The sequence below is a fragment of the Oratosquilla oratoria genome, chromosome 23 (genome assembly GCF_046742065.1).
Source record: "Oratosquilla oratoria isolate Oo_2021 chromosome 23, ASM4674206v1, whole genome shotgun sequence".
Taxonomy (NCBI): Eukaryota; Metazoa; Arthropoda; class Malacostraca; order Stomatopoda; family Squillidae; genus Oratosquilla; species Oratosquilla oratoria.
In genome coordinates, this window is record NC_134799.1 from 23,989,232 (window position 1) to 24,001,731 (window position 12,500).

A 12,500-nucleotide genomic window follows, 5' to 3' on the forward strand; every position below is an offset into this window, starting at 1 on the left:
CACCCCCCCAGGTGTCGCGTACCCCCTTAAGTTGTTGAATTCTAATGTTTAAGTGTTTGGCAGTTTGATTTATGTAAATTTGGTTACATATTTTGCAAGGAATTTTATAAATGCATCCTTTTTTCAACTTCAATATTAAAACATGTGGTCATCAATAATAGCATTGAAGTTAAAAAAAGGATGTATTTATGAAAGTAATCACTCCAGCAATCAACTATTGCTTTTCAGCTTCCTCTTACTGAAAACATGGTGGTCCCAATAGAAACTCCAAAAGCTACTCAGGTCCTTTATCTTCTCTGGAGAGAGAGAAAGAAAAAAAAAATGAAAAAGGGGGGGGGGCAAGACAAAGACCTGTGTTGTACAAGTGGAACCTTTTCTGCTTATTGAAACTAGCAGGAAGGATGAGGGAAGTAGTCACAAGCTGCCTTCCCTCTCATATGAAAACAGTGGATAAACTGTGGGGTTTAGAGAATGACAATGGGGAAATTATCTTAACTGTGTCCATTACATCACTGATCCCTTTTTGGAAGTGCCACTGTATACTGAGTGATGATGAAAATTATCACCCATTACCATATTACCTTTTGAGATTCATTCAGGCTACTTTCTCCTTTTTCTTCACATTCCCACTACACCACAAGCTTTCCCCTTCCCTACCAATACAACAAAGGTACTCCCTCATCATTGAGATTGACGGAACTTTTAGTTTTCCTGGAGTTCCTAACTTCGCTGTCACTTTGACTGTCGTGTGTGTGTATTTATCTAGTTGTATGGTATATGTATATATATGTGTATATGTATATATATGTAGTATTACAAAGGATTACAAAGGCGAAGCATGCCAACAGGAGACCTTTTGATCCATATCTAGGTCGGATGCAAAAAAAAAAAATCATAATAAAATAATAAATAAAAACTATAATAATGTAAATAACAAATAAAATACATAAATGTTTTTTTTTAAATAATAAACAAACAGGTAAATAGTAAATGATAATAAATTGACATATAACTAATAATAAATGAAAATCAGACAGACAAATGATAACAAAACAAAAACAAATAATATAACATAAATTATAATCATTACAGCATCTTACTTAGGTATTTATCTAAATGATTCTTAAAGCTTCGAACTGAACTACATTGCACTACCTGTGCAGGAAGTTTATTCCATTCATTAACTACACGGTTGGCAAAGTTGTTTCTACCTACTTCCAAATTGAATCTATTTCCGGACAGTTTGAGACCATTGTTTCTTGTCTGATTTTCATTCAATGTGAAAATTTTGTCACTTTTGATGTTGTCAATTCCCTTTAGAATCTTAAAGACCTGTATCAAGTCACCTCTGAGTCTACGCTTTTTTAGGGAAAACGGATTCATGTGCTTTAGTCTATTTTCATATGATTTATTTTTGATATTTGGAATCAGTTTTGTGGCTCGCCGTTGTACTTTTTCCAGTCTGTCAGTGTCTTTAATGAGATTCGGTGACCATACGGAAACAGCATATTCCAAATGTGGATGAACTAACGATTTATATAGCTTGTTAATGAGTGATGTACTTTTGAAATCAAAAGATCGTGCAATTAGTCCCAGAATCTTATATGCTTTCTCAGAGGCTGAAATACACTGGTTGGATGATTTGAGGTCGTTACTGATAATTACGCCGAGATCTTTTTCAATATCCACTTTTGTTAACGAATTTCCAAATAACTTGTAATCGTACTTACTGTTATTTTTACCTATGTGCATTACCTTGCATTTACTTGTGTTAAATTTCATTAGCCACTTTTCAGACCATTGCTGTAATTGATCTAAATCTTCTTGAATATCTAATTGGTTTGAGTGATCATTTGCCACTCCGCACAGTTTTGTATCATCAGCAAATTTGGAAACGGTAGATTTTAGTCCATGGTCTATATCATTTATATATACTATGAATAGAAGTGGCCCAAGAACGGAACCCTGAGGAACTCCGCATGCAACACTTTTCCATCCAGAAGTTTTTCCATTTAAAACAACTCTCTGTTTTCGGCCATTCAACCAATTACTAGTCCAACCTAATAGGCTACCACTTATTCCATTCAAAGCTAATTTAGTAAGTAGTCTTTCATGTGGGACGGTATCAAAAGCTTTTGCAAAGTCTAGATATATTAAATCTATATTGTTTCTTTTGTCATAATTCGATATAACTGTGTTGTAGAATTCGTGTAAGTTAGTCACGCAAGAACGTTTCTGTCTGAAACCATGCTGGCTATCATTTATCAAACAGTTACTTTCTAAATGATGTTCGATAGCATCTCTGATGATAGTTTCCATTATTTTTCCTACGATTGAAGTCAAACTTATAGGCCTATAGTTATTTGGTTTCTTTTTGTCACCTTTTTTGAATATGGGAGTAACGTTAGCTAGCTTCCATTCTCTTGGGACATCTCCGGATATGATGGATTTCTTGAAAATAATTTCTAATGGAACAACAATCTCATTTTTCATTTCCTTTAAGATTCTTGGATGACAACCGTCAGGCCCTGGTGTTTTATTAGCTTTGAGTTTGTCTATACACCTTTTAATTTTTTCTTTTGTTATATTTACCGTAGTGAGTAAGTTTACCCCAGACTTTTCACAGATTTCAGTTTGGAATTCACTTTGATGTGTTTCGTTTACGAATACCGAGCTAAAATAATTGTTTAAGATATTACACATTCCTTCATTTGAATATTCAAGTTGACCGTCAGCAGATAATAGTGGACCAATGTGATTCCTAACAACCTTTTTATCTCTAATGTAACAATAGAATTCTTTGGGATTCTCTTTGGATTTATCAGCGATGTTCATTTCGTATTGTCGTTTTCTTTTTCTTATTGTCTTTTTTAAATCTCTCTGTATTGATACATAACTTTCATAGTCATTAGATGCACCCGAGCACTTATATTTCTTATAAGCCTGTCTCTTTTTAGCAATACTTTTTTCAGTTTCTTTGTCGAGCCACTTTGGGCGAGCCTGATTTGGGGGACGTCTGTCCTTAACCCCTTCCATACGGTGCCGCACACGTAGGCGTCATGGGGAGCGAGTGTATTCGCGAGGCTGCCATATCGGCGTCTTGATTATATTTATTGTAGTCGCCCCTCCATAATGACATTCTTTCTAATTCTTTTGTAATCGCATTTTCTATGGTTATCAAAATTCACGGGTGAAGAGAGAACGATCGATATAAGCGGTGACTATATTTTATGATGCGAGTATTATTACGACACGTCGTACGGCTGGCATTGGCTGCTGCCACCGAGATCTAAGTCCATGACGCCTACGTGTGCGGCACCGTATGGAAGGGGTTAAAAGGAATGTAAGTTTGAATCATCTTAGTGAGCGTATTTTGAAATATTTCCCACATCTGATCTACAGGCCTTTCGTTTAATTTTGCCTCCCAATCTGTAAGCTGAAGCTCCTGACGTAGTCCTATGAACTGAGCTTTACTGAAATCAGGTATTTTAGAAGCACAAGTATCCTAAAATTGTTTAGGAGTTTGAATCTGACTAAGTTGTGATCGCTATTTGCAACAGATTCACCGACTTCTACATCAGTTACCATGCTTTCGCGGCTAGTGATCAAAAGATCGAGTAAGTTTCCATATCTTGTGGGCTCTTTTACATGCTGAATTAAGTAATTGTCACCAAGAAAATCAATCAAGCGACTACCTATATGGCCATGTTCAAGGGTCATCCAATCAATATATGTGTATATGTATATATATGTAGTATATATGTGTATATGTAATATATGTGTGTATATGTATATATGTATATATATATAATATATATATATATATATATATATATATATATAATGTATGTATTTACCTAGTTGTATTTTATTGGAAGGGGAGCTATGCTCGTGGTGTCCCGTCTTCATATCCCATTTTATCTAGACTGTTTTTAAATTCAGGTATTGTTTTTGCACACATCACTTTCTCATCTAACTTGTTCCAAATCTCTATTATTCTCCAGGGAAAGCTGTTATTTTTCAGGTCTCTTCTATAACTGTCTTTCTTGATTTTCTTTCCATGTCCTCTTGTATATCTACTATACCATTTTATTAGATCCTCTCTATCAATAGTTTCTATGCCTTTCATGATTCTATAAATAGTTATCAAGTCAACTCTCTTCTTTGCTCTAATGTCTGTAGCTCAAGTTTTGCTAGTCTCTCCTCATATGATAGTTCTGAGAGTGTTGGTGCCAATTTTGTAATTGCTGTTTGTATTCTTTCAAGTTTTGTTATACATTTTTTTGTACTTGGTGACCACGTCGTCGCTGCATATTTTAATCTTTGTCTTATCAAAGTGACTAGTATTTTCTTCACCATTTCTTCATCCAGGTATGTAAATGCCACTTTGTTCTTATTTCAATCTTGGTCTTATCAAAGTGACTAGTATTTTCTTCACCATTTCTTCATCCAGGTATGTAAATGCCACTTTGTTCTTATTAAATTATAAGTTTCTCCAAAAATCTTGTTTATATGTTTCTCAGGGGACATATTATTCATAATAATGACTCCCAGGTCCTTCTCATTTTCTACTTTTTTTTTATTTCTTCCTCTCCCAATTTATATGATCCCACTATTCTTTTTTTGCTTCTTCCAAATTCCATTATACTACACTTATTAATATTGAATTACGTCTCCCACTTCCTACTCCATTCCCATACTTTATTGAGAACTCTGTAGCGATTTTTTCAACAATTTTGCATCATCCATAAAGAAGCTCATATAACTTTCAATTCCTTTATCCATATCATTAATATATGTAGCAAACTTTATTGGGGCCGAAACTCCTTGTGGAACACCACTTATCACTTCATCCCAATTAGTGTTTGTCTCTCATCACCACTCTCATTTCTCTTTCATGCAAGAAGTCTTCCATCCACTTCAGCAGTTTGTCCTGTATTCCTCCTGCAGTTTCTAATTTCTTAAGCAACTTCTTATGTGGCACTTTATCAAAAACTTTTTTCGGGTCTAGAAATGCACAATCAGCCCATCCATCTCTTTCTTGTATTACATCTCTATCAATAGTTTCTATGCCTTTCATGATTCTATAAATAGTTATCAAGTCAACTCTCTTCTTTGCCTTGCCTTGAATAGAAACACATTAAGTTTGTGATGCATGATCGTCCTTGTCTAAATCCAAATTGCCTTGGATTTAGTACATTGTTTTTTTTCCAAATGCCTTGCCCATCTAATTTTGATCATTCTTTCACAAAATTTAGATATCATACTTGTAAGAGAGACTGGTCTATAGTTAGTAGGGTCTTCCTTGTTTCCCCCTTTATATATTGATACTATATTTGCTCTTTTCCAATCTTTTGGAACTTTTCCTTCTTTCAATGAACTGTTTATTAGACTATGTATTTTGTCTGTTAGTTCATTCCTGCATTCTCTCAAAATCCAGTTTGCCATTCATCTGGTCCATGCAATTTTCTGACATCGAGATTACTCAAGTGTTTCATTATTTCATTCCTTGATACTTCTATCTCTTTCATAGGTGAGACTTTCTCCTCCCATTCTATATCTCTAGGTTGTATATTCTCCCTTGTAAACACCAATTTAAAATGCTTGTTCATAATTTCTGCCATTTCTATTTCCTCTGTGTATTCAACTCCTTGTTGTAGTTTCTCTAATTCTTGTTTTTCACTTTGTTGTTTACAAATCTGTAAACTAGTTTTGGTTGATCTTTACATTTTTCTATGACATCTTTTTCATATTTTCTCTTTTCTTCTCTGCACACTTGTACATGTTGATTTCTATAACTAGTTTCTATTTTCCATTTGTCAGGTCTTTTGTCTTTTTTCCATTTTATCCAAGTTTTATCCCTTTTGTCATTTTAACTCCCTACATCTTTTGTTGTACCAGCACTTCACATATTCTTTTTCTTCCTTTTGTCTTGGAACATACTTTCCACTCCTTTATAAATTTTTGTGAAAATATTCCATTTCTCTTCTAATGTTGTTTCCTCCTTGTGTATTCTTTCCCAGTCAGCTTTTTGAAGGAATTCTCTTATTTTATAAAAATTTGTTTTTCCATACACCAATCTTCCCTTTCTATATTGTTCGATAATTTTTTTTTATTTGATTTGAGCTTTAGTCTGTACAGTGGATTGGTTTTATTTACAATGTATTTTCCCTACTACAGTCACCAATGATTTGCTATGCAATACAGTTTGTTGTGATGATACAGTATACTTTTTTTTTTTATATTATGATAGGAATATTGGCTGAAGGTACAGGTATTTTAGTTGATTTAGTGGTACAGACGCTCCACAACTTACGTTTTAGTTACGTTCCGAACGGCCGAACGTAAGTTGAAAATGAACGTAAGTTGTTACTGTACTATATATCTGTAAATTCTATTACCGTATCTTATAAAACACCCCTAAATCATTAATTATACACATAACATTGTAAAATAATATTAATTTCAAATAAATTAAATTCAAGCAACATAAATTGAGATGGTGGAGGAGGAGGAGGAGGATGAGGCAAGGCAAGGCATGTTCAGTTTGTCGTTTGTGCAATGTAAACAATGGACGCAGTGTCATGCGCAAGTATCATTTGAACTATGGAGAGCGCGCTAAACTAAAAAATTCACTCAATTTTTTTTTTTTTTTTTTTTTACAATTTTTTTAGTCAGTTCAAACGTAAAACGAATGAATGTAAGTAGAGGAGCGTCTGTATACCTTAGTTTTCTAGATATATGGTTTTATTATTTCTTGTACATATTTTATGTTTTTTGTACAGGCACGGTGGTGTTTATGTTCGGTGTGTGGAAGCTATGGTCCAAGGCTACATGCCTGCCTACACTGTATTCACTTTGCCTGCCACCAGTCCCATCTACAAGATCATGCCATCACTAAGAACCACCCTTTGTGTGAGTACTCGTCTTAGTTTTTACTATTATTCTGCTACTGCTGCTGTTGCTTCTACTAATGCTTTTACTGTTATTCTTATAGTTGTCATTTTCATCTAATGTGTTTATTTTTCAGGTTAACATTTCAGAAATTTCATCAGTATTTTTCTCAGGCTGTCCTTCATGGTCAGACTGTTGCCAGGTTTTATTGTATCTGTTATTGCTATGAGGGATTTTCTTTAATACTGTTATATTTTATTAGTCTTTTCTTGTTCATTTTCTCCAATCCACCTCACCTCAGCACTGATGAATGCTATTGATTGCAGTAGTAGGATGTAGGCTGGGGTAGATCAATGAATGCTTAGGACACATGGAAAGAATAAATGAGGTAAGACTAGTGGAGAGAATTTGGAAAAACATAAGTGAATGGAGTGAACTTCAGAAGGCAGAGTGAGGTGGATGGATGAATGTAGGCTTTGAATGCATATAATATGTCTGTCAAGCAGGAAAGAAAGAGTGTAAAAGTTAGGAGTGGATAAGGGTTGTTCTTTTCATATGCTTCAGGAATTATTTTCTATCATTCTATGTACCAAAGTGCTTCTCCCTCCCTTGTAAGAGAGATAGCAAGCCAAGACATGCAATTAAGAAAATAACTAGACATCCTTCAAACAACACAAAATATAACATTAAAAATAATGATTGGCTGTATTAACCCCAATAGAGCATCTACATTCAGAAATCTAAGTCCTTCCCATACAACTGACAGTACAGTGTCACAGAATAGCCATCTGTTTGAGCATACAGTTCTAAACAAGAGCCCTTGACACCTCTCACCCCTCACACATATGACACAAGCACTCCATGATAGACTCTCGAATTCCATATTTTACCAGAGTTCCCCAGATATCAACCCAACTGAGAAATCACCCCAGACAAATGAGAACCAGATTGGTACAACTGCTTCAGGCCACTACCCTGTATTAAAATAGCACCAGCACTGAATTTGGCCAGTGATAGACTGAACTGCCCCAGTTTCAACCACCACACAGAAGACACTGAGTACCTCATTTTACACTGCCCTTCTTTCACTCAATCCAGACAGTAGCACAAAATCTCTTCTTAGTAACTTATACATTGAACTGGTGACCCTAGCTGGTTACCTGTGGACCACAGATCTCCTGCAAGAGACACATGGGGTAATGGATTGGCTGATATGTATATGAGTTGTCTGCACATTTATATAATAGAAAAAGGCTTCTTAAATTTAATCTCTTCTTTCCAGCAATTGATGTTGATCAAGGCGAAGTGCTGTGTCAGGAGTGTGGAGACTATGTATATGACAGTGAGGTAGATCGAATAGCAAATGCAATACGAGACAAGAGTCGGGGGTCCCAAGGGTTTGATAGTGCCTATCGACCCTGGGAACCAGATGAACAAGAGCTCTCTTTGCTGCAGGCTCATCCCAAAAGGCGGAGACCCACAGCAAACTCTACGATAGGTTAGGCATAAGCTAAAATTTTCTGTACTGTTCTTGAATATGCATTACCTTTTAAATTATTACACATTGTCATTATTAGTTGTTTTTGTTCTAAGCATGGGGAATTGTCAGTCATGCAGTTGTCTTTGGATTCTCTGGAAACCCACAAGCCCTTAGCAAATAGCAACTGACCTTGAGTCCTATAGATTTTATTATGGAAAATCATAGAACTACTGTCTATATTGTGTGAATGTGGGGCTGCATCTTGCCACAGAAGTAGTAGGTGGGTTATTAGTTCATGTACCCCCAAAAAAGTGGAAAAAATAATGGACATTGAAGTTTTGGGACTATCTATTCCAGTGATTATATGATAGTACTGCATTTCAGAAAAGAGGTAAGAATGTTAATGGCCTTTGGAGGTAGGTAGCAGGAACATGATCCTTGGGTATCTATCCTGCAGGAGCACAATGTATAGGTGTCCAATGTTGGTCCCACAAGCTTAGGAAATTCTTCTTTGTCTTTTTATTTTGTTATTATTTATTTATTTATTTTTATTTTTTCAATCTTCATCTTTCCTTGGAAACTATTGCATATTTTGTACTTGAAATCAGTTTTATTTTTGGGAAGTGTACAGTGAATATTGCCTTTTGAGATACCTTAAATAGGAATAGTCAATTACTTTAAATTGACTAAAGAGGTATTAGAATAGTGGGGACTAATGACTGGTATGTGATGATGAGTGGTGATTCATGACAGGTACATGGTTGCATGTGGCGGTCCTGCAAAATGGACAGCAAAGCTGCCCATTTTCAAAACCTATCATCTCGCTTCCATTAGGAAGAACAGCCTAGAGATGCTGCTTTTCGGTCTCCAGACTAGGACCAAGATCTCTATATCAAATTCAACTGTATTTCTTGCACTTTTTCATACATACGGCTGACGACCAGTATCTGCTTCTCTACTACTTTGAGTCAGTGACATAGAAACAACCCTACACTGATACAACACAGACACCAGTCTAAAGTTGCTTCTCAGAGAGATCTGTGGGAGGTTCTCAGGACCATTGCCAGCCACTGAGAGGCTGCAGGCTATCCATTTATTGAAACTCAAAGGCCACAACTGATTATTTGATTGGAATATTTAGATATTTTTCATTACCATTTTGTGAATGTACTAAGAATGAAACTTCTGCAACATTACAAAAGTGCCACAGAATTTCAAAGTGACTGTTTGTAGATGCTGTTTTACTAGTGCATACAACCTAAATAGTGTCCAATATTTGCTCAAATAGGGTATGTTTAATTAAGGGCCACCTGTTTGAAAAAGAAACTTTCTGTGCATGATTATACTTGCTTATACTTGATCATACTCTTGTACTTGCAATGAAAACTTTCACAATAAGTAGAACTGGATGGTTTCTAGAAATTTGTAAAAGAAAAGAAAAAATGTATATGTGTGTGTATATATGTGTATGTATATATATATGTATATGTATGTTTATGTCGTCAGCAAAGAAGTTCATGTAAGAATTTACTCCCTCATCCATATCATTTATGTATATGGCAAACATTAAAGGAGCCAATACAGAGCCTTGCAGGATGCCACTCTTCACATCTTCCCAGTTAGTTCAAATTTTTGTCTTTAAATACCACTCATTTTTCTCCCAATTAAGAAATCCTTCAACCATTCCAGTAGCTTACCTTGTATTCCTCCAATTATTTAAATTTTTCTTATTAATCTTTTATTTGGTACTTTGTCAAATGCTTTCTGCAAATCCAAGAAGGCACAATCTGCCCAGCCATCTCTTGTATTCTCAATAAATCTCGAGTAAAAGCATATTAAGTTTGTGGTACATGATCTTCCACTTCTAAAGCCAAATTGTTTAGGGTTTACTATTTTATTTTCTTCCAAGTGTTTGGTCCATTTGTTTCTGATGAATTTTTCGTATATTTTTGCTACTGTGCTTGTAAGGGATACCGGTCTGAAGTTTGTAGGATCTTCTTTGTTTCCTCCTTTATATATTGGTACTATGTTTGCATCTTTCCAATCTTGCAGTACCTTTCCTTCTTTGAGTGAGAAGTGTATTATCTTGTATAATTTGCCCGTTAGTTCATCTATACACTCTTTCAGTATCCAATTTGCAATTCCATCCGGTCCATGTGATTTCCTAACATCTAGATTTTTTATTTGGTCTCTTATTTCTTTCTGTGTTACATTTTTCTTTCATTTGGGGATCTTTCTTGTTGTCCAACTTCCTAAAATTGTGAGCTCTCAGTTGTAAAAACAGACCTGAAATGTCTGATCATAACTTCTGCCATTTCTGTGTCATCTAAATATTCTTTATCTCCTTCATGCAGTTTTACTATTTCATGTTTATCCTTAAGTTTTTCATTTATATATCTCTAAAAGAGTTTAGGTTGATCCTTACATTTGTCTATAATATCTTTTTCCTAATTTATTTTTTCTTTCCTGTGTATATTCACATTCGTTCCTAAGTTTTGTATATGTTTGCCATTTGGATTTGTTTTTTTTTTTTTTTTTTTTTTTTTTTTTTTTTTTTTTTTTCTCTCCCATTTTTTCCAGGCTTTGTCTCTTCTGTCTTTAGCCTCACTGCACCTTTTGGTATACCAACACTTTATATAAATCTCTCTTTGTTTCTTCTTTGGTACATATCAATTCCTTCCTTGTACTTTTGTGAATATGTTCCATTTGTCTTCCATCTTTGTTTCCTCTTTGGAGAATTTATCCCAGTTTGTGTTTTGGAAAATTTTTCTTACATATACCAAGGCTTTTTCCCCCTTACAAGGGAGGTAGCCAACAAGAAAAAGGCATAAAATCATTCCCACCCATTCCATCCCTAAATACACTCCACTCCCCTCCACCCTCTCTCCCATATTAGCACCTCCTGGATGACGGGTCATCCCTGCACCTTGTCCACTGCCCTGGGTCAGAGGCAGTGTCGCAAGACACAGCACATAGCAAGGCCGCTTCATTAAATTGGCGACCCCCCCCCCTCTCTGTCCCCCCATGCATAAAAGAAGACGGGGAGAAATCCCTTTCGGGCTGCATCAAATTTTGCTCACACATACTACCTCACCCCCCCATCCCCCCACCCATTCCACCTCATGCATCACAACATCATCCATATACAACCATTCACCCCTGTCTTCTGTCCTCTCCCGTCCTTCCTCAACAGACATTCCCCTCTTCCCCAAAGTCCCCTTCACCCCATCCACCCATCTCATCCTAGGACGTCCCCTCATGTTCACTCCCTCCACATCTGCCTTCCATACCTCTTTTACTAGTCTTTCTTCACTCATTCTTTCCATGTGTCCAAACCATCCTAATACTCTTTCATCAACCCTATCTCCCAACTCCCTTTCCGCCCCTGTTCTCCTCCTCACCTCCTCATTTCTCACTCTAAGTAGCCTAGTAACCCCCATCATACTTCTCAGACACCTCATCTCAAACACATTCAAACTCCTCTCTTCCTCTCGTATGTTCAATGTTTCTGCCCCATACAGTGCTGTTGGCATAATCATTCCTTCATATAGTCTCCTCTTAGCATCCATTCCCAAATGTCTATTCCTCATTACACTCTTTAATCCACCAAGGCATTTACTTGCTTCTCTCGATCTACATTCTACCTCCACCTCCACCTCCACTTCCACTCCACCTTTTCCTGCCACATTTGCTCCTAGAAGCTTTCCTCCTATCCCGTATAACCGCAAAACCTCCCACAGTGCCTTCCTGTCTACCCTGTCGTAAGCCTTTTCCAGATCCATAAAAGCCAAAAAAAATCCTTCCCCTTTCCTATAGCTTTCTCACATGTCTTGCCTCAAAAATCTTATCTACACAACCTCTACCTGTCCTAAATCCACACTGTTACTCACCAATTACTCCCTCTGTTCCTCTCCTAATCCTCTCAATCAAGATCCTCCCATAAGCCTTCCCAACTACACTCAACAAGCTAATCCCTCTGAAACTACTACACTCACACTTGTCCCCTTTTCCCTTGTAAAGTGGAACTATACAGGCACTCCTCCAGTCCTCCGGCACTCTACCCTCTCTCCAGCAAACATTAAATAACCTCACCAGCCAGTCCACCATCACAGTACCTCCATTTTTT

The 12,500-nt window shown here is 36.3% G+C and overlaps 1 protein-coding gene across 1 annotated transcript in view; it reads left to right on the top strand.

The window, feature by feature from the left end:
- not (ubiquitin carboxyl-terminal hydrolase nonstop) overlaps positions 1-12,500 on the top strand; it is a 136,767-nt gene that overhangs the window by 26,718 nt on the left and 97,549 nt on the right. The window contains exons 2-3 of the mRNA XM_076206888.1: positions 6,786-6,915; positions 8,177-8,392. Of these exons, the coding sequence (XP_076063003.1) occupies positions 6,786-6,915; positions 8,177-8,392 (346 nt within the window). The remainder of the gene's footprint in view (positions 1-6,785; positions 6,916-8,176; positions 8,393-12,500) is intronic.